The sequence below is a fragment of the Gopherus evgoodei genome, chromosome 10, assembly GCF_007399415.2.
Source record: "Gopherus evgoodei ecotype Sinaloan lineage chromosome 10, rGopEvg1_v1.p, whole genome shotgun sequence".
Lineage (NCBI taxonomy): Eukaryota > Metazoa > Chordata > Testudines > Testudinidae > Gopherus > Gopherus evgoodei.
In genome coordinates, this window is record NC_044331.1 from 86,353,958 (window position 1) to 86,376,859 (window position 22,902).

At 41.4% G+C, this 22,902-nt stretch overlaps 1 protein-coding gene and 1 long non-coding RNA gene across 9 annotated transcripts in view; one reads left to right on the forward strand and one right to left on the reverse strand.

Moving 5' to 3' along the window:
• Nucleotides 1–2,227, reverse strand: part of LOC115659215 — a 29,629-nt gene extending 27,402 nt beyond the window's left edge. Inside the window, exon 1 of the long non-coding RNA XR_004002482.1 lies at nucleotides 1,909–2,227. This is a non-coding gene — a long non-coding RNA (uncharacterized LOC115659215). The remainder of the gene's footprint in view (nucleotides 1–1,908) is intronic.
• A 3,941-nt stretch (nucleotides 2,228–6,168) lies between these two features.
• Nucleotides 6,169–22,902, forward strand: part of UNKL (unk like zinc finger) — a 132,367-nt gene continuing 115,633 nt past the window's right edge. For all 8 annotated transcript variants that reach the window (XM_030577747.1, XM_030577748.1, XM_030577749.1 and 5 more), the window contains exons 1-3: nucleotides 6,169–6,268; nucleotides 8,884–9,093; nucleotides 17,526–17,702. In XM_030577747.1, coding sequence (XP_030433607.1) covers nucleotides 6,189–6,268; nucleotides 8,884–9,093; nucleotides 17,526–17,702 — 467 coding nt within the window. In that variant the 5' untranslated portion in view covers nucleotides 6,169–6,188. The remainder of the gene's footprint in view (nucleotides 6,269–8,883; nucleotides 9,094–17,525; nucleotides 17,703–22,902) is intronic.

The following is a 22,902-nucleotide window of genomic DNA, read 5'->3' on the forward strand; positions in this document are numbered from 1 at the left end:
AGAAGTTGGATCCCATGGCCACAACCACCCCTGTCTGACCTGTTTGGTACCCAGCATACACTGCCAAACCAAAGCTTCCCAAAATACAGTGGGTGGACAGTGGGATATCTATTCATGGTGCACCTCACTCTGAATCGATACAAGTGCTTTTGGTGAGTACCCAGACTGCTGAGATAAGGAATCCAGGAGGCATGCACACAAGTGACATAGTAACCATAGTGACTCTATGGTGACATAACTTGAGTTAACCAACACTTAAAGTGTAGATATGGCCTTAGGTATATGAAATGTTTGGGAGTATGAGGGTAGACTAAGATTCATTCAGGTGTTTAAGCTCAAGGCATTGGAACTGGCGGCCTTACCGCACCCTACAGGGTCAGGAACAAAGAGGCACATAAAAAAATATTTATTTATTAAAATTTCTTGACTCGAGGGTGTATAACTCATGATTTTAGAATTCTTGGGGTTGTAAAGGTATCTTGGGGTTGTAGATGTGTGTTCATTATATTTTGAAAGGCAAAACTATGAATGGGTTGAATAAAGAATTAGATCAGTCCCTCAGGATAAGTACATTGGCTATTAGCCAAGATAATCAGGGATGCAGGCCCATGCTCTGCATGTCCCTAAACCGTCCTTTGATTGACAGATGCTGGGAGTGGACAATGGGATGGTTCAATGACACAAGACAGGATATCCTGTCACAAGACAGGATACTAGATTAGGCAAACTATTGGTCTGACCACCAATATTCAGTGAGAGTGGAAGTAAGATGATCCAACAAAATAAACATCTGCTCTAAAAATCCCAGCAGCAGATAAGACAACTCGGGATTCTTTTCTTTGAGAGGATATATGTAAAATGTTTCACTGAATTAAATCTCAGGGATTATCTACCCCACTGGCAAGTGAAAGCGCTTTAACTTGCTGGCTCCGGGGTGTGAAACGTCACCCCTCCCCCGAGCGCAGCAAGTTTGAGCGCTTTAAAGCGCTAGCGTGGACAGACTCAGCTCACAGTGCTTGTGGAGCTAATCCCCTTGTCGCCTTTAAGAACCGAGCTCTGGGAAGCTGATGCTGAGAGATGCTGTCTGTGAGAGGGGAAAATAAAAAAACCCCTTTGCCCCCTTCCATTTTGGCAAACCTGGGTGTCTCAATTGCACTGGGGTAACTGTTACCCCCTGTGCCTCTGCCTGTGCCAGGTTTTGGCTTTTGACACCCTCTGCCAGCACCTCATCCCGAGTTTAAGTCCTGCTCCTCCCTGCCCCATCCTTGATTTTGCCCTTTAGCCCCTCTCCTAATGCTGCCTTCAGCTGCTTGACCCCCCTGCCTAGTCAATTTCTGCCCCCTGCTCAGATCCCGGCCACCCCCTGCTCTAATTCTCCCCCATTTGCCCTCTTTTAGCCCCTGTAAATCAGTAGATTTTTAGGGCAGGGTGAAGGGCAGTGGCTTCAGCAGATGTTACTGAGTATGCTCAGTTCATGTGACCATACAGAAAAGCCACTTTCCTCAAATAAAAAAGCCTCTTGCCCCTCCAACAAACTATTTTGCAAAGCACTGGTGTGTCTCAGTCCCACTGAGGTAACTGCTACCCCCTGTGCGGGGTTTTGGCCTCTGCCAGTGCCTCACCCCCGAGCTTAACTCCTGATCCTCCCCTTCATCCCTGATTTTGCCCTTTAGCCCCTCTCCTAATACTGCCTCCAGCTGCTTGACCACCCTGCCTAGACCCTGGCCACTCCCCTCCTCCAATTCACCCCCTTTGCGACTTTTTAACCCCTGACAATGGGGTGGTAAGTTTGTAGAAAATTTGGTGGTGCCTAGAACCCGCCCCCCTCAAACTCCGCCCCTGACCTGTCTAAGGCTCTGAGAGAGAATTTGGGTCAGGGGAGGGGAAATCACAGGGTCAAACACTCACCTGAAGCCCCAGCAGCTGCTCAGGTGAGTGAGGTTCACTCCAGATGTCTCTTGGCCAGAAGCCCTCTCGGTGTCTCCTCCAGGTAGGTGCCGGGGGAGGGGAGGGCTGCAAAGTGTATGCCCCTGCCTGCTCCCCTCCTGAGGTGCTGCCTCAGCCGGCCACTGCTCTTGCTACAGCCTGAGGCAGCCCAGGAAGGCAGCAGGCAAGGGAGAGCCTCGCTGCTTTCACTCAGGCAGGGACACGCGGGGCAGGGCTGGGGCTAGACTAGGGTGACCAGGTGTCCTGATTTTATAGGGACAGTCCCGATTTTTGGATCTTTTTTTATGTAGGCTCCTATTACCCCCCACCCCGTTCTGATTTTTCACACTTGCTATCTAGTCACCCTAGGCTAGACCCAGCTCCAGATACTGGCGGAGCAGGTCCCCTCCGCCAGCCCTGCATAGTCCTGGAGCAGAATCCTACCGGTAATAAGGGCAGGGTGAAGGGCAGCGGCTTCAGTAGAGGTACTGAGCATGCTCCGGTGCACGTTACTAAGCCGCGCCCTCTTCTTCCCTACACCGGACGTGACGGGTGGCAGTGGTGGAGTGGGATGAGGCGCGCGATCCTGTGGGGCTGGCGGTGAGAGGTGGCGCGGGCTTGCTCCTCGTGGGGCTTTCCTGGGGCGGGGGGCGGATCCGCCCGGGGCGGAGACGGGGCTGCGACTCGCGTTACTTCGCGTTTATTCTTCCTTTTTTCCCTCCAGGCCGCGCCTGCTCTCCTGTCCCTTCTGTGCAGTGCGACGCCTCAGTCGGCATCCGGGGCCGGAGGACGTAGCGGAGTCTGCGAGCTCCAGGCCCATCCCCTTCTCCACCAGCAAAGCCAGCCCGCGGGTCTGGTCTGTGGACAGGTCCATGGGCAGTGACTATCGGAGACCCTGGGTGAAAGTGCTTCCTGTCAGCCTGCTAGGGATAGGGCTGCTGCTCTGGTGTGTTTTTAGGGAGGAGGCAGAAGTCGACAAGCAACTGGGAGCCGTTTTCCATCAGCAGGTGCCAGGGTTGTTAGATGAGACCCCAGAAAACAAAATACTGCCACCATCATCCCAACAGGAAAAATGCTGACCTAGGGGAGGGTAGCTGTAATAGCAGGCCCCCTAGGAAACTGCTGGTATTCCAAGTGATCTGATGCACTGACCTGCCTGGAAACTCTTGTTTTCCCACCTATCAGTCTCTTTATTCTGCAAACCTGATTCCTCGCCATCGCTGGTAATTCTTGCTAATCCTCATATAACTCATGGCAACAGAGTTAATCAAGGGGGCTCTTAACTTGTGCATAGCTGCAGTCAGAAGGTTCAATATGTGAACACTGCTGTACTGATGCTGTCTTAAGACTGGTTAGACCTGTCCCCCATCACCTGACTTTTAAGATTTTGAATGTATTACAATATCAAAGTCAGAAGGACACAAAAACATTGCACCAAAGGTGACAATGACACTGAGATAACAAATTACTTTGTAAAGCGCGGTGAAGATAGCTACATACGTATATGCCGTATTGCTATCAAGCTGAATGTTAACTTCATATTCTGTACTCTACTATTGTGTTAGGTCATGTGGAAATGACTTCCATAAAACTCCTTTAATGCACTGTCAGTGTGAGTTTAATAAATCTGTTTTCTACACTACAGAACCAAACATAGCTCTGCGGTGGAGATAGACTTTCTCTGTCATCAGTAGAAAAGATCCTTTTGTAGCAGATGTAATTGAACAGTTCATTCATGAAGGCGAAAGACAATCCTCTTAATTGTGAAGGGCAAACTAGTATCTGGGTAAATCTTAATTGCAAAATTAATTCTAACTTTCCAGGTCTTAAAATCACACATCCTACTTACAACTGACTTTTAGAAAACTTTTCCTAGCAAAAGAAGGAGCTGAAGCCATCCATTTCTTCAGAATTTAAGTTTTCATTTGAAAAACAAAATTAGTTTTTGCAACCTTAAAAGCTAGAAGCTTATCATCCAGCTAAAACAATGAGGAGTCCTTGTGGCACCTTAGAAAGTAACAAATTTATTTGGACGTAAGCTTTCATGTGCTAGAACCTACTTCATCTGATGCATGGAGTGGAAAATACAGTAGCAGGTACATTTATACATAGTACATGAAAAGATGTGAGTTGCCTTACCAGGTTGGGCGGTCAGTCTAATGAGACAATTTAATTATCAGTAGAATACCAAGGGAGGAAAAATAATTTTTGTAGTGGTAATGAGGGTGGCCCATTTCAAACAGTTGACAAGAAGGTGTGAGTAACAGAAGGGGGAAATTAGTATTCAACTGTTTGGTATACTTGGTAAAGCTGTAAACAACAACCAAAGTTATGTTTTCCATGGAATCTTGCTGTTGCCCCTCCCTAGTCTGTCCTAATCTCTTATGGCTAAAAGGTGTCTGGTAAATTTCTCAGGTCCAGTTTTTTGAATCACCATTAAATTGGTTTAATAGTTGTTGTAACAAGGGCTGATAACAATTAAATGAGATATTTAAGGGAATGTCCCGAAGGAGTGAGGAATGAGACAGGGTGGCCATGAACTTCATTGCCTTTAGAATCAAATGCAAAATCCATGTAGTCTTCCTCAAAATACGCTTCTTTTTCTCCATCTATCACCCCTTCTTGTGTATGTGGTTTTAAAAAAAATCCAGTGCTGACTGGAATGAAGAACCAACTAAATCTTATATACATACCTCTTTAATGTCATGATGGGTGCTAGATAAGATCTTATAAAGTTTGAGTATAACCCAGCTATATGTGATTTAAAAAAAAAACACCACTTCTCAGTGTCACTGAATTATTTATCTTTCCAATGGTGATTCTTAAATTTTACGTATATACTCTGATGTGGACACTGTGCACAGTAGAAAAGTGCAGTACTATTTAAAAGTTAATCTTAAAACATACTCTTAATGTGTTTTAGCTGTGTAGTAAAATGCCTAGGACACTGAACTTCTTTAAATATAAATTAATTAGGAACTGGTGTTGATACCTCCCATATACTCTACAAGAATAAGAACAAGCCTAGGAGATTTCTACATCTTTCCCTGCCTTGATCTTATATATTATCAGAGTGCTTTACAAGACATTGTGAAATATCATTTCTGTTTTATAGGTGATAAAACTGACGCTTAGAGCTGTCACATTTATTGAGTTTGGGAATCAGGAATAGAATCTTGGTCCCTTAGTATTAGGTTTCTGCCTCATTCACTAGACCAGTGGCCTCCCTGGTTAGACAAACTTATTCTCTAATAGTAAAATGGGGCTAATATTGCAGAATGAGACAGGCCTTCTTGCTAATGGTTAGCAAGTGGTGGATTTATGGGTATCCTCAGTTGAAGCCTTGAGGCAGTCTGTGGGAAAGAAGTCTTGCAACTGACAGATGGCCTGAGTATTTGACCCTGTCTGTGACTGTAGTTATAGGATCATCATTAGGGATGAAGTTATGGGCCAGGGGGAGGAGCTTGGTACTGCAGCAGCATCCATGAGAATATTTAATGTGTAACGTCTTCAAAGAGTAATAGTATTATAAGAAGACTGCAACAGAACCACCATTAAAAGTTAACTCTGAAATACATACAGAAAAGCATATTTCAGGGTATTGCTGTCAAAGATCACGTGTAAAAAGAAAATGCTTCCTCTGTCCACCTCTTCTTTTGCCAACATCTAGGAAAGGCACATGACTCTTTCAGTCCCTAGGTCGGGGAGAGGCAGAAGAGCGGGCAGCAGTAGGGCGGATCTGATGTGTTGTGAGTAATGTATGGATACGGGTTGGAAGGCCTCATTTCAAGAAGCTTGCCGTTATAGCGAAGGGAGTTTCATTTATGTGTTGTACCTTAGTCTGCTGATAAATCATCCCAATGAGCAAGGAACCCCCTGAGACGTATCAGTTAGCGACCGCTTGAGAAGCACCGAGGGGGGTATACCCATGTGTGGCCCTGGCCCCCTGCACTCATGCACACAAGCCCCCTTGTTTCCAGCGTCCCAAAGGTTTCCAAGCTGCAGTCTTAGAGCAGCCCTGCACGCCCTAGGCTGCGGCCTCCCTGCGGTGTAAACAGTTTAGCAGTGTGGGGAGAACCGCTCCCGCAATACCTGAACGCTGTGGGGTCAGCGCCTCCCGTCCCAGACTCTCCCTCCACGCCCGGGTGGGGTTTAATCCCCCACGGCTCAGCAGGGGACAGGGGGTGGCTTCGCGCTGGGCGGGGCTGGGGGAGGTGGCTCTCGCCTGGCAGGCGCCTGCGCTGTGGCTACCGCTGAGGAAGATGCCGTCGGTTTCGAAAGTGGCTTTTCGAGGTGGCGGGTGCGGTGGGTCCCCGCAGACCGAGCAGCCGACGCACTATAAGTAGGTATCGGGCCCTGGAGCCACCTTTCGCGTTCTTGTCCCTGCCAAGCCTGGCCCAACGCCGGGCGGGGGTCATAGGCCCTGAGGTAACGGACCCGGCCTGGGTCCAACGGGTCTCGGGTGGCAGGGCAGGGGCTGTGAGAGCCTGAGAGGCTGCTGTCCTCCGGCGCCGGAACGCGGCCCGAGAGCCCCTAACTCGTCGGCGGCCCTAGAACGCGGCCCGAGTGCCCCTAACGCGACCTGCGGCCTCGCCGTCCCTGAAACATTACCCGAGCTCCCCTAATCCACTGTACAATCCTATAATGTTCCCGAAACACCGCCCTACAGCCCTCCCAAGTCACCCCCACCATCCTTTAACGCTTCCCACATGCCCCCATGCTCGCACAGCCCCCAGACCGCTCCTATAGCCGCTCATCATCCCCTAAACAAACACCATCATGCACCCGAGACACTCATAACCCTTGAGACACCCCTAAAGACTTCATAACCATCTCTTCATTCTTTAACACTCTTATACCTCCGGTAACCTTAACTACCCCTAAACCAGGGGTCAGCAGCCTTTCAGAAGTGGTGTGCCCAGTCTTCATTTATTCACTGTAATTTAAGGTTTTGCGTTCCGGTAACACATTTTAATGTTTTTAGAAGGTCTCTTTCTATATGTCTATAATATATAACTAAACTATTGTTGTATGTAAAGTAACTAAGGTTTTAAAAATGTTTAAGAAGCTTCATTTAAAATTAAATTAAAATGCAGAGCTCCCCAGAGTGGTAGCCAGGACCTGGGCAGTGTGAGTGCCACAGAAAATCAGCTCGCGTGCTGCAGGTTGCCTACCCCTGCCCTAAACAAACATAAGAAACATAACCTCTGTGACTATCCCAGAAGCTCCTAGATAACCCTGACACCCCCCCCCCCCATAAATATTCCCAAAGCACATCCCCAATAACTGAATTACCCCCAGCCTCTAGATTACTGGGGATTTCTAGCAGACTGAGGTAAGCCGTGAAATAACCATAAGTAACTTCATACAGCCTGCCCAACGCATCACATAACCCCCAGATCTCAATAGTTTGCACAGTAACAATCTCCAAGAACCAAGCTCCTCTAAACTTCCAGTACCTTCCCTAGAAACTTTTGTGTTCTTTTCCATCACCCCTGCTCTTTCTTCTCCCTAGGATAAACTCCCTTTTCTTCATTTCTTATGTTCTTCCTGTTCACTTCTATCCACTTTCCCTCTCCTACACCTGCACCCTCCAGACTACTGTACCACGGTGAAGGGAGTTGCAATCCCTCCCCCATTTCTCATGTCAGTGTTCCCAGGATAGGCTTCTATGCAATGTGAGTCTGTGGTGTGGGGTTATTGGAGTTAAGAGGCATTTCTAACGTAAAACCAAATGTGGTTATTTGAAAAAACAGCTCTAGTAGGATTAGGTAGTACAGGGGTCGGCAACCTTTCAGAAGTGGTGCCTTGAGTCTCATTCACTCTAATTTAATGTTTCACGTGCCAGTAATACATTTTAATGTTTTTAGAAGGTCTCTTTCTATAAGTCTATAATATACAACTAAACTATTGTTGTATGTAAAGTAAATAAGGTTTTAAAAATGTTTAAGAAGCTTCATTTAAAATTAAATTAAAATGCAGAGCCCCCCGAACTGGTGGCCAGGACCCAGGCGGTGTGAGTGCCACTGAAAATGACCTCGCGTGCCGCCTTGGGTACCCATGCCATAGGTTGCCTACCCCATATCTATTATAATAGGGAGTCTGAATTTGCATTCAAGTAACTTGTTTTGAAGTGCTTGGAACTGCTGTATGATTGTCACTTAAGGAAATCTAATTTTTAAAGCCTATAGACATGATTTTTGACTGTAGTATTTGATATAAATTAGGGCTGTCGATTAATCACAGTTAACTTACACGATTAACTCAAAAAAATTAATCACGATTAAAAAAAATTAATCATAATTAATCGCACTGAAGAAATAGTATTTTTAATTCACCTCATACAAGTACTGTAGTTCAATCTCTGTGTTGTGAAAGTGCAACTTACAAATGAAGACTTTTTTGTTACACAGCTGCACTCAAAACCAAGACAATATAAAACTTAAAAACCTTCAAGTCCACTCAGTCCTACTTCTTGTTCTGCCAATCATTAAGGCAAACAAGTTTGTTAATGCAGCCCTCTTCTTATTTACATTGTCAACAGAAAGTGAGAACAGGCATTTGCATGGCACTTTTGTAGCCGGCATTGCAAGGTATTTAAATAAATGATATTCTGTTATTTTTTAACAGTGCGATTAATCGCAATTAATTTTTTTAACCATGCAATTAATTTTTTTAACCGCTTGACAGCCCTAATATAAACATTTTTATTTAAGTTGTGCAACATAGTATACAGGAATTACATTGTGAACTTCAATAGTAAAGCAATTTTAATTAAAAATTGTCATATTTAATTTCTAGCTAAGCAGTAAAATGTATGTAGAGAATATAATTTTACACAGGATAAAATTGTACACTCTCATGGGCTGCACATTTTGAATTATCAAGTGCCTTGTTAATGCTGTAATCAATGTGCCTCCAATAAGATGAACTTGTAACACAGTTAAATTTTTTTAGGTATCTGAAGGACTTTAGGACAGAGCAGTGCCCTCTATTCTTGCAGCACAAGTGTACCCAGCACAGACCATTTACCTGTTTTCACTGGCATTTCCTAAATCAGCGTCGTCGTAGACCCATTCGAAGGCGTGATGGGACTTTTAACTACAGTCCAGATGTTTATTGTACAAAATATGATGAGACCACAGGAATCTGTCCAAATGGAGATGAGTAAGTTCCCACCCCCTTCCCCCCAAGTCAATTTGGCATTTGCAATATTATCAGTGACTTTATGTACATACAGAGATGTACTTTTGGTTAGAGAATCATTGGTATCTGGTAAAACTTGCTGAATTAGTTTTGAGAGATTTCCTCTAACTTTAAGTAATTTATCAGATTTTTTGTGAGCACAGAATCATAGAATTATAGGTTTAGAAGGGACTGCAAAGCCCTTGCCAAGGTATGGGATTTGTTGTTTCTAAATCATCCAAGACAGAGGACTATCCAGCCTCCTTTTGAAAGCCTCCAGTGAAGGAACTTATGCAACATCCCTAGGCAATCTGTTTCATTGTCCTACTGTTCTTACAGTTAGGAAGTTTATCCCCCAAGATTTAATCTAAATTTGCTATGTTGTAGTTTGAACTGATTGCCCCTCGTCCTGCCCTCCATGGTGCAAGAGAACAACTTTTCTCCTTTTTTTTTTTTAATGGCATCCTTTCAGGTATTTGAAGACTGCTATCATGTCCCCCTTAATCTCCTCTTTTTCAAACTAAACATATCGAGTTCCTTCAGCCTTTGCTCATATGGCTGCATTCCGTCCCTTGATCATCTTTGTCACTCGGCTTTACATTCTTTCTATACGTTGGTGACCAAAACTGGACACAGTACTTCAGCTGAGGCCTAACCAGCACTGAGTAGGGCGCTATTGTAATCTGCCATGACTTGCAAGCTATGCCTTTGTTAATGCAATTTAACGTATTTGCTTTTTTTGCAACAGCATTGCTTTGCTGACTCATGTTGAGGTTGTGATCCACCACAACTCCCAGATCCTTCTCAGCAGTGTTGCTGCCAAGCTAGTTATTCCCCATTCTGTATTTGTGCGTTTGATTTTTCTTCCCTAAGTGTAGCACCTTACTTCTGTCTTTGCTGAATTTCATTTTGTTGTCTATAGCCCAGTTCCCCAATTTATCAAGAATCCTCTCAATTTTAGCTCTATCCTCCAAAGTGTTGGCAACCTTCCCTTCCAGCTTTGTGTCATCTTCAGATTTGATCAGTATACTCTCTTTTCCTACATCTGGGTCATTAATAGAAATATTCAACAACACTAGACCCAGAGCAGATCTCTGTGGAACTCCACTTGAGACCTCCTGCCAATCTGACATAATTCCATTAATAGTTACGCTTTGTTTGTGGTTGTTTAACCATTTATGTATCCACTTAATGGTAGTTCCACCAAGCCTGTATTTTGTAGCTTACTTATGAGACTGTCATGTGGGACTGTGTCAGAAGTTTTGCCGAAGTCCAGGTATATTATGTCCACTGCATTCTCCCTATCCACCAAACCAGTTACTTTGTCAGGAAGGAAGTTAAGCTGGTTTGACATGATTTGTTCTTAGTAAATCCATGCTGGTTGCTACTGATTACCCTTTCATCCTCCAGGTATTTGCAAATTGAATGTTTTATCCATTGATCTGGTAGCTTCCCAGGTATCAAAGTCAGGCTGATTGGTCTATAGTTCCCCGGCTCCTCCTTTTCCCTCTATTTTTTAAAGAGGGGCAGGCACTATGTTAGCCCTTCCTTCTGTCTTCTAGGACCTCTCCTGTCATCCACGAGTTAGCAAATATTATTGCCAGTGGCACTGAGATTTCTTCAGCTAATTCTTTCAGTACCTTGGAGTGAATAGCATCAGACCTCACTGATTTGAATTCATTCAAATTAGTCAGAAGAACTCTGACATGTTCTTTCTTTATCCCTATCTTCATCCCTTTCCCTTTATTGTCTGTGATAACTCGGCTAGTTGTTTTTTGTGAGAAGACTGAATCAAAGTAGGCACTGAGCAGCTGTGCCTTCCTATCATCTTCCATTACCAGCTCACCTTCTCCATTGAGCAGTGAACCCACACTTCCATTGATCTTTCTTTTTTGTCTGACATATTTGAAGAACCCCTTCTTGTTGTCTCTAACATTCCTTGCCAGCTGTAACTCTTTGCCTTGGTTTTCCTGATTTTATCCCTAAACGCTCATGCTATTCCCATTATCTTCTTCCTTGGTGACATGCCCTTCCTATTTCCTGCATGTTTTCCTTTTGGTTTTTAGATAGCTAAATAGCTCCTTCTGCAGTCACATTGACCTCCTGTGGCTCTTCTTATCTTCCGTCTGCATTGGAATAGTTTGATATAGAGCCTCTAGTATTACATCTTTTAGGAACTGTCAGCCCCCTTCAACTACTTTTCTACCTAATTAGTCTTTCCATGGGACCTTGCATACTATTTCTCTGAGTTGGTTGAAATCCGCCTTTCTGAAGTCCATTGTCCTTATTTTGCTGTTCTCATATCCTCCTTTTCATAGGATCTTGAATTCTATCAGATCATGATCACTTCCTCCCAAGTTCCTGACCACGTTCACGTTCGCACCTAATTCATCTGTGTTGGTCAAAACCAGATCCAAAATGGATGACCCCTGTTTGTTTCCTCAGTCCCTGCATATGCTAAGAATTCGCAGGACATATTATGTTTTCCTGTAATAGTCTTTCAACAGATATCAGGGAAGTTAAAATCCCCCATTAATACTAGCTCATCTGTGTTAGTTAAAATTGTTACCTGCTTGTAGAATGATTCACCAATTCCTCTTCTTCATTTGGTGGTCTATAATAAACCCCCATCATAACATCGCTACTGTTCTTTTATAATTATGCCTTTTTATAAATATGTACTGTTTAGGGCCACCTCGTGCAGACTTCTGCAGTTGTGCAGTGTCCCTACTTGGGGTATAGGAATCAGTGCTAGCAAATCCTAATGAAGGATTAGGACCTAAAGACTGTATCTGTGTAATGATTATTTTAAAGCACATCTGATATGTAAGAAGTTGCTTTTCTGTTAATGTTGAGTTCAATTACTTTTCTGGCTGTAGTTATTTATGTACTGTAAATATTATAGATGTGTTTTCAATGCAGCAGGTAATTTCTTACCCTCCTGTGTTGGAAAGTTTAGGAATATGAATTTTGAGATGTAAAATGTATAAGGAACATGCTTATAATTATTAAATTTTCTGATAGAAATAACACGATTATTAATTCTGAATGGTGATGGCTTTTTTCTGGGATCTAATTCTTGGTAAAATCATGTCTGTGGAGATTTGTGTATAAAGTTTCTAAATTATATATACCTTCATTAATAAGTTTTAATTTTGTAAAGTTTGGTTGCCTTTGTACAATGTTTGGTGTGATGATTTCTTCCAATAATATGTTCACGCTATTTTAGATTTTTTAACTACACGTCTACCCCGATATCATGCTGTCCTCGGGAGCCAAAAAATCTTACTGCGTTATAGGTGAAACTGCATGATATCAAACTTGTTTTGATCTGCCAGAGCGCACAGCCCCACCCCCCTGGAGCGCTGCTTTACCGCATTATATCCGAATTTGTGCTATATCTGGTCGCATTATATCGGGGTAGAGGTGTAGTTAGTCATTTCAGTGTGTGCTTTTTCTCCTTTTTAACTGGTTCTTGATTTTCCTTTGCTTAAAAGTAAGTTTTTATATTCAGTTGAAGGGATGTATCAATCAGTCCATAATAAAAACTTCGTTTACTTATCTAATGAATTGTTAGTCGTCACTTATAGCTATTAAACTGTGCTATTACATGCATTACACGACTATCAAGAGGTTCCAATCAAGATTATGGCCCTGTTGTGCTGGGTGCTCTACAGACTCATGTTGCAGTCTAAGTGGCTGATCCTGCAAATTAATGTGCATTTAAGTTACTCACATACTGGTGTTTTCAGGATTAGCCCTATGTTAAGGCAAGATGTAATAGATGAATGCAGAGGATGGGCAAAGGAGAACAAGAGTAATAATGACTGGAACATGTAGTTATATTTATCACATATGCAACAATTAGCAGGTCTTGAATCAAAATAAATTAAAAAAATAAACTGGAAATGGCAGTTGACTTTCAATGGGATTTATGTGTCTAACTTCAATGGCCTCTTCAAAAAATCCCAGCCAGTATCAGTAACTCCTGCTGTTCACCTGCCAAGATTTTATCACTGAGTGGTTTACTGTAAATGTCATGGTAGAAATGGATCTTGAGAGAGGTTTTGAAGGAATGTATAGTGGCTTTTTCAATCTGTTTAGGGAGAATGTTTCATGTGTGAAGGACTGTATTAAAAAAAATGAAGGTTTTTGGGAGAAATGGACAACTAGTGCAGGAGTCAGCAACCTTTCAGAAGTGATGTGCCGAGTCTTCATTTATTCACTCTAATTTAAGGTTTCGTGTGCCAGTAATACATTTTAATATTTTTAGAAGGTCTCTTTCTATAAGTCTATAATATATAACTAAACTGTTGTTGAATGTAAAGTAACTAAGGTTTTAAAAATGTTTAAGAAGCTTCATTTAAAATTAAATTAAAATGGAGAGCCCCACGGACCAGTGGCCAGGACCCAGGCAGTGTGAGTGCCACTGAAAATCAGCTTGCATGCCGCCTTCGGCACATGTGCCATAGGTTGCCTGCCCCTGAACTAGTGTATATTGAAAATAAGTTCAAAATATCCTCTGTCTTTGATGTAATTTGTAAGAACCTACATGATTTGTGTTTCATTTTATATTATATTTATGAAAATGTACTGCTCATTTTTTTTTTAAAGTTTTGATTGAATGGCTATTTTGTATGTGCAGAGTATAATCTCTGACTTGATTTTTAACAAAAACAGCTTTTGATGTTGGTTAGCTGCTGTGTCCCTTTTTGATATGCAGTGATCTAAGTAGTGCTTGTGTTTGGATACTTTCAATAAACATAGAAAAAGTTTTCTCACAGTTTAAAACAAAATTGAACAATCAGGATGTAACATTGCTTAGTTTGAGCAAAACTTGTAATTGTATATCTTTTAATCCATGTCCTTCACTTTCTGATGACAGTTTTATTTTCACTGATCAGGTTCGTCAGATCCTGTGTATGTATGAATAGTCTTAAAATTAGGTGCATGTCTACAATCAGATTTAAGTGTTTAAAGATTTAAGACCATCATTGATTTTAATGGGGCTCCACAAGAGTCCATCTGCAATATCTGATTACAGGACTGCATCCTCGGGGCATTTAAAATTGTAGGATGAACACTTTAATTGTCAGCTCTTTGGGCCAGTGTCACAAATCCTATATATAGGCTCTGCATGTTGGATTGTAAACAGTTTGGGGCATGGTCATATGTTCTGTGTGTTTCCTGTGAAATACCTACATTATTTATGATGTTATTAAATACAAAGTTAGGTAATTACTGTAAGAGATTTTGAATAACTTCTTTAATAGTAGCAGCTTACACTAGAAGTTGTTAATTGGGGCTATTGGAAGATCCATGAGAAGCAAAATAACTTTTGCGTATCTAAATGATTAATGATTGTACGCAATATAAATCGTAATATGGGTGGCATAAATTTTTTACATATTTATGTTGTAATCATGTTGTGATTGCTGTCACAGCTGTAATTGCCATGGGATGTTGTGAAGCGAAAAAGTATAAGTTCATGGAGGATAGGTCCATCAATGGCTATTAGCCCAGGATGCAACCCCATGTTCTGGGTTTTCCTAAACTTCCAACTGCCATAAGATGGGATTGGATGACAAAGGATGAATCACTCAAAATTACCTTGTTCTACTCATTCCCTCTGAAGCATCTGGCACTGGCTACTGTGAGAGACGGGATACTGGGCTAGTTGGACCATTGGTCTGAAATGGTATGGCCATTCTTATGTTATAAGGTTGAATTTTCTGAGTTTTTGTAAGTTTAATATTGCAACAATGTCTAATGTAAAATTTTGCATTTAATTTTCCCTTTTTTTAAAATAGAGATACCAAGTTGATTGTACATCAAAATGAATGTAATAAGGACCTCAGTATTTCAATGCAATATTGAAGTATGCATGTATCTGTAACTTACACAGTTAAGTCAACACTTTTTTTCAAATGTAAAATCTATATTTAAGCATGGTATGAATTTAGGTGCCTAGTTTTCGGCATCATCTGTGGAAAGTAATTTTTAATAAAATTCTTCTATTCATTCAGTGTCCACTAGAAGATTTAAAGAGTTTTTTTATATCTGTATTGTATGTAATCAAGCAAACACATATTTAAATGTCTAATACAATAACTGACAGATTTTTTTATGTAGAGCTGCAGCTGTATCCCTGTTTATATCAGAAACTTTCCACTTTTTTTAATAGACTTAGTGGAAAGGTAGATGATAGTTCACGTGACACTCGCTAGGTGCCTACTGTTCTTTCTATATCAGATTTCTTAAGACACATTAAAGTTGCACCTTAATCAAAGTCTGACATGTTTTGAGTTATCAGAGTGCAAAAATAAGCATCAGAACAATTTAAGCATACACAAGCATGTTTTAATTTGCAACAAACTGCCATGTTATTGACTGCTTGAGAAATTATGTGGAAAAATTTAAGAATAGTAGTACACATGAAATGGGTAATTTTGAATCTTCCCATTTAGTACAGTATTAACATCTCTGTGAACATGTATATAGAACAATAGTATTGCTGACTGCAGAGCTCAACGGAAGCACCATCTCATTGCTTTAGACTTCTTCCTAAAATATTAACTGTTTTGTAACATGTTTAAATTGATATTTGCTTTGAGCAGTTGTAAACTCGTCTTGAAGCAGAAGGCTAGTAATGCTGTAGTTATAGTTGAAGATGAATACTTTATAAGCTGTTGTCTTCAAACACTTTTTTTTAAGTTTAAATTGCTATTTAGACTGGAATTTCTTTTACTTACTTTCAGCTCAGAGGAAAAATTCTTTTATAAATGTTTGTTATAATATTGTGTGAGTTATTAGAATATGAAAACTTAGAGGTGACGCATTCCCTTCTGTAGTAGTTAGTGTACTAAGTGTTAGTGGTCATGTCCGTATTTCACAGTATGTGTAAAGTCGTATGGAAAGTGTAATGTCTAAATTGCCTTGTGTATGATCAGAATGCTGAAAACAATTGCTTTTAAGTTTTTAAAAAAAACACCTGTTAACTCTAGTAAAACTTATGATACAGAGTACAGTGCTTTCATTATTTCATTATTATTAAAAGTTAGCATTTAGTATAATTTCATATTTTTTTCCTCTTGGTTGATAATGTAGAAATGTTGCATATAAAGCAGCTTTGATTTTTTTATCAGCTTCTTTTTTCTGAGGAGCATTCACCCTGAACAGTCTCATAATAACCGTTGTCATTGTAATGTAAGCAGGCAAACATTTTTATTAGTGTTGGTTTAATATCTGCCATATAAAATAAAATACAAGTCTTGTTTAAAGCTATGTCATATTGGCTTATGTTTAAGCAAAACATTACACTTTTCTAATGAAGTAGATATTTTTGTACATAGTTCAGGAAACTTGGAATGGAAGATCAACAATTGTAGCTCCTTCTTTGTATCAGTAATTTGATTTTAATGCTCTTAGCGTATGTAATATTAAGTGAGGACAAGAGCCTGCTTCTTACTAACAGCTGTGAACCTGCTCCTTTTTTCTCAAGTGGTAGAGGCATTTGCCTTTGGTGCTGGGTGCATAGCTGACGTCAGCGTATCTTAGGTCGATTTACCTGGCCGTGAGAATGGCAGTGAGTCGATCGCTACCTCTCCCCTGTCGACTCTGCTTCCGCCTCTCGCGAGCTGGAGTTCCGGAGTCGACGGGGAGTGCGTTCAGGGATCGATTTATCCCTCTCTAGATGAGACATGATAAATGGATCACCGATAGATTGATCACTACCCGCCAATACAGCGGGTAGTGAACACCTGCCCTTAGCTTTTGGAGCCCTGGCAATTGCCCTGTTTGGCACCCCCTAATGCCAGTCTTTTTAGTAGGTGGGCCACAATTTTTTACGTTCAAAAGGAGTTACCAGCACAAAAAGGTTGAGAAACACTGATCTAAACCAACTCGGTGCTGTTTTTGAATTGAAGTAATTAACTCTAATTAAAGTAATAAGCTATACTTTTTTCTCTTTAAGGGAGCAACAAATCTTATTTCTCTGAGTGTTCCAGGAAAAGGATGGACACTTCAGAGCAGAAGGTTTTGAAGACGTTCAGGACTGAGTGTGTGTTGGGAGTCACTCTGCAAGTAGTAACTAAGGCTGGTGGAGACAGTGTGGAGCTATTGGGGTCAGAGAACTGACCCAAGACTGCACAGTACGCATATGCTCAGGGAACTACATGTTTGTCTACTGGCTGCTGGTGTCTGGTCTGTGAGCCATCGCAGCAGAGCATTTAAGGCACCCAGAGTTACAAGGCAGGGGGTGAGATAACTTCTCTCTGGTCTGAATTGCATTCCCAAAATGTTACCAGTAAGTTATAAGAAGGAAAGGGACAGCAAAATGTTTGGTTAGGAGTTTAAACACAATCCTCTAAGCACTGCGCAGTGGTGCTCCATAATTGTTTCCTTCTATTATGTAGTTGTCCTTATCTGCATCGAACAACAGGGGATACAGAAAGAAAATATCATCTCAGATATTACAAGACTGGAACATGTATTCATGAAACAGATGCTCGTGGCCATTGTGTGAAGAATGGACTCCACTGTGCCTTTGCTCATGGGCCTCATGACCTTAGACCACCAGTATATGATATAAGGTATCTTTTTTTATTTTTAACTTTCAGTCCTCATTATCAGGAGACCATTGTCCTATAACATTCCAGTATGTAGACATTAAACTTTTCTGTCTCCAAATACAATTAACTTTGCAATCAAATGTATAATTAACTTTCTGACATTATTACTGTAAATGCAAAAACCTATATTAATGCAATGTTAAGATTGCAAATGTAAAAACAATGGGAAATTAAAATATTAACATTTTTAGAGCAACAGTAACGAATCCACATATGAAGGACTCTACATGTAATGCACTTGAGTGTACAAGGCGGGATATTTTACCTTTTTGCCTTGATGCTGTGTAGATCTGCTTGTGCTGCTTAAATTCACAAAATGGTTATTTTGATGCTATCTTTCAGCTCCTCATCTTGTGTTCGTTATATTTTGCCTCCTTTTTACATTGTTTGTTTATTTGGGATTTTTGACTTTTTTGTTGTTGTCCCTTTTCCCCTTCCCCAATAAGTGAGATGTCAGTGGTCTCTGTTGCTGCCTTTTAAAGGTGAGATTAGGTGGCAGCCAAAGGGTGATGCTTTGTGATTCAGGATAACAAGGAGGATGCGCATTATTTGTGACTGTGAACCAGCTTTTGAAATACTAGGGGACGAGAGGAAGGCGATGATGCACTGGCTTGGGATAAACAGTAGGATTCTTATAGGAAATGATGATTGCTAGCCAAGCCTTCTGAGCTCTGTATGGATGGAGCTCTGCTCCTGCAGGATTTAAGAGCCTTTAATGGCAGCCACTACCTTCTGCAATCCATCCCTTGTGTTATTCCTTGTTTCCTGCCTAAAGCTTCAGGCTCACTGCTCTGCTGCTGAATTGTTCCCAGAATTATTTCTGTAACATTAAAGCTTATTGAATAATTTCATAGTCATTTAACATGACCTTTAATTCCCACCTTACCACAGAATTCCTTGCATCTCTGCATGATCACATACTGTTTCAATTACACTACTCTACAGCCAAAATGCTTCTGAAATAAATGTAGTCCAACTTTACTAATTCTGGGTCACTGAGAATGAAAATGATGCTTAAAATTGTTGATTGGCTCTAGTTTTCAAGATATGCTATTGGCTCAGTATATACGACCCTTGACTTGGGAATGGCGGAGGATAAGTGAGTTATAAAGGGAAGGGATCTCAATTTAAATCAGAAATGACTAAAATACATCTTTGACTGGATCTATGAATAAATCTTTGACTGGGTTTGGACAGTACTTGCTTTTTAGGCAAAACAATGAATGATGCAATCTGAAGCTGGTATTGCATCATACATGATATGAATTGTATCATGTTATTCCTAGAAGTCATGGATGATGCAATCATAACAAAGCTTACATCACTCTGCTGAACAAATTGCCCTGTATCAGCTCTAGAAATCATACAGTGTTGTGCTCTCTTATTTGTCAGCGTTTGATTTTGCAAAGGGACACATTTCTGTTTAGCCAAAGTGAGCAGAGATGCCTCGTACTTGTGTGAAGAGTGCAGATAACTTCTGCTATGTTTGTGGTGAAGTGACTTTTGCATCACAAAAGCGCAGTATAACCACTATGGTTAAGAGAGCCTATCGCCTTTATTTTGGCTGCAAAATTGGAGATCAGGACAAGAGGTGGGCCCCACACATATGCCGCAACACTTGTGCAACAAATCTTCGCCAGTGGTTGAACAGGAAAAGGAAATCTATGCCTTTTGCAGTGCCAATGATTTGGAGAGAGCCAACAGATCGTACCAGCAATTGTTACTTCTGCATGGTGCCTCCAGTTGGGAAAGGCGTGTCAAAGAAGAAAAAGTGGACTGTGCATTATCCAAACATTCCATCAGCTATACGCCCAGTACCCCACGGAGAAGGACTGCCGGTTGCTGATGCACCAGAATCCTTCTCACTTGAGTCAGACGAGGAAGAGGATGAAACTTCTGGTCCTGAACCATCAATGTCACAGAACCCACATTTTCTCCCATCCTCCTCCTCTGAACCACACTTCATAACGCAAGGTGAACTGAATGACCTTGTCAGGGATTTGGAACTACCCAAGAGTAAGGCAGAGCTGTTGGGCTCCAAACTACAGCAGTGGAATCTCCTGGCAGGCTATCAGGGCAAATGGAGCCCATCAATGTTTGCAGACTATTGCTGGACAGTGACAAGAGATGCTCCATTTAATGAATACAAGAGACAAGCCAAGAAGCGCCGAGTAGACACTGAATAGGACTAAACTATGTACATAATAGTTTTTTGTCTTTTGTTTCATAATCAATTTTATTTGTATAACCCTTTTGCTGATTTTTAAAGTGTTACATAAACAGGACAGGTGAAATATTATCATGTAAAGTAACCATAAACACATGAAAAGACTTAGATTTACAATTTATGATTAAAACTCTACTATCTACACAATATACATAGACATACATAAAATGTAAAAACTTAAATATCTTAGAAACAGTAGCCAATCAGTTGTTTTAATTGTCATATTTGAATTCAGCACATCAAAATACATAATAAATATCACATTTTATCTCTCAAGCTGACGACTTCTCAAAAATTGTAGACCAGTGTTATCTGTCACATACTATTTTTTCGATAGGATTCCTGCCTTGTTCAGTGTGCAGGATAGGTGGCTCTTCATGAGTGAGACAGCAGTTCAGTATTTTTTTTTACCCTCCTTATTCACTCTGTGGTGCTATGCCTTATTTTCAGTATACCAAACCTCATAATGAGTGAAGTATATTCCATTTCCTTGTGATGTTTTATATTGTGATCATCCCTGTGGTACCTGAGTGTCTCTCGGACATTAAAGAATTTACTTCACAAAACCTCTCTGGTGTGTGTAGAGAAGCATTATTATTCTAGTTTTATGGATGGAGAACTGAAGCACAGAGATATTTAAGCCAAATTCACAAAAATGACTGCTAAATGCTTCATTCATTGGATTTCCAACTTGAGATGCCCTATGATTTGATACTGAGCACCTGCATCTTCCTCCAGCTTTAGCTGGAGTTATGAATGCTCAGCACTTCTGAAACTCAGGCCTAAAGTGTTTCAAATTATGCACCTAGAAAATGGAGAACATATAACTAGTTGGCCACCTTTTGGTTTAAGTGACTCCTAATGTCATATAGTAAATCTGTGGCTAAATTGGGGGAGGGATAACTCAGTGGTTTGAGCATTGGCCTGCTAAACCCAGGGTTGTGAGTTCAATCCTTGAGGGGGCCACTTAGGGATCTGGGGCAAAAATCAGTACTTGGTCCTGCTATTGAAGGCAGGGGGCTGGACTTGATGACCTTTCAAGGTCCCTTCCAGTTCTAGAAGATTGGTATAGTTCCTATTATTAGTATTTATTATTATTACTGTATTAACTACAAGAGCCTCTTTTGTTTTCCTGTGGGTCCCTGCTTTGTTCCTGTCACATCTTCTCTTGTCTTCTGCTGATGAAGTATCATTACTGTAGACAATAGTCTCATTAACCAAAGTGCTGTCTCATTCATAGTCTATCCTGTGCGCTGAATGAGGCAGGAGTCCTGTGGAAAACATAGTATGTGATATGTAATTAAATAAAGACTGTCACAGTTCATTTGCACAAAGAGGCCAAATAATGCAACCTACCCTGCAAAGAACATAACCTAATATATGCTTGTATTGAGGAGGAGATGAGTGACGGCAAGGGTGAGTTGTGGAGGTCAAGAAATGGGAGGAGATAGGATTAATAGATTGAATGGAAGGTGTAGAGGATGAAAGCAAGGAAGCAGTCTGCCTTTGTGATAGAGGAAGAGGTGTGTGAGCAGGTAATGGAGGAAGGAAGAGGTAAGGGAGAGAGGGTAGAGGTCACATCAAGTTCTTGGGATTTTTTTTATTGAAGAAGTTGGCAGGATCCTGGCAGGAGGGGAGAGGGTTTTTAGAGGAAGTGACAAATGGTAAATAGGCAGCTGGTACTGTGAGTGTGGAAATAATTGAGAGTGGAGGAATAATGTTGCTGCTTATTCAGAAAGAAGGGAAAGGTAAATAAAAATGAATTTGTAATGGAGGAGTCAGCATAGGCATGGGACTTTAACAATAAACTCCCATGAGTTTAGAAACAGAAGCAGAGTGTGTGTGTGTGTGTGTGTGTGTGTGTGTGTGTGTAAGGGGGAGTGCCAGAGGTAGGGGTTGGCAGGGTGAACCTTGCAGTGTGAGAGAGGGGAAGAGGAATCAAAGGTGGTGGCGAATGCAGGGTGGAAGGAGTTAACAACAATCATATCAGTGGAGGAGAAGGAAAAAGAGGATACGGAGGAGTGGTCTGAGAACAAAAATCCTTAATATTGATGATTGAAAGTTGTATAAGGACCAGATGTGAAGGGATAGATGGGAAGTTGATGACAGATACATGGAAAGGGAGAGGAGAAAAGAGTTGAGTGGAGTGTTTGTTCAAAAAGGAGGAGTATGTGAATGGGGATGAGTTGGAAGTGGGAGGAATGGGAGAGAAGAAGCCTGCCACTCCAGTATGTTACTTTGGGACTGATTCAGGCTGGGGAGTGTGAGAGAGGGAGTGTAAGAGGAGAGCAGCTATAGAGGCAGTGTCACAGAGCAAGATTCAGGTCTCAGGGAGAGCCAGGATCAGGAAATGATGGCATCGTGGGAGCTGCTCTCTCTTGGAATAGGCATTTTGGAGGGTGGAGGGAAATGGGGATAATATGAGGTTTTGAAGAGGAAAAACTATTGGGATGAGGTGATGACTGGGAAGGGCGTAGGGGTAGGAGAGTAGGAATGTTGTTAGGAGCCGGGTTGGGGTTGGAGTAGCTGGAGGCAATGAGTGGAAGTTGGAGAATGTGTGGGATATGGATTTGTGGGGATGTATAAAGAGTTGGGAGATGAATGTACGTTGAAAGACTCAGTGGCCAAATTGCTCTCCTGAGGTGGTGAAATTTTCTGCCTCTTCCTCAATGAGGATAGTGGTAGTGTGGAAGTGCCATCAAGGCCCCATTTTACTAGACCGTAACATGTAATATGAAAGAGGGTCCCTGCCCTAAAGAGTTGACAATCTTAGCATATGAGAAGTGACAACAGGTGGATACAACGACAAATGGGGAAGAGAGAGACAAAGTAGTGTTGAAATGATCATATTTAGAGCAATAAGCAGTTGCCCAGAATGCTAGCTGTCCAGCTGTTGTTGGGTGTTTTGTAGACATCACTTCTGAAAAGATGTGG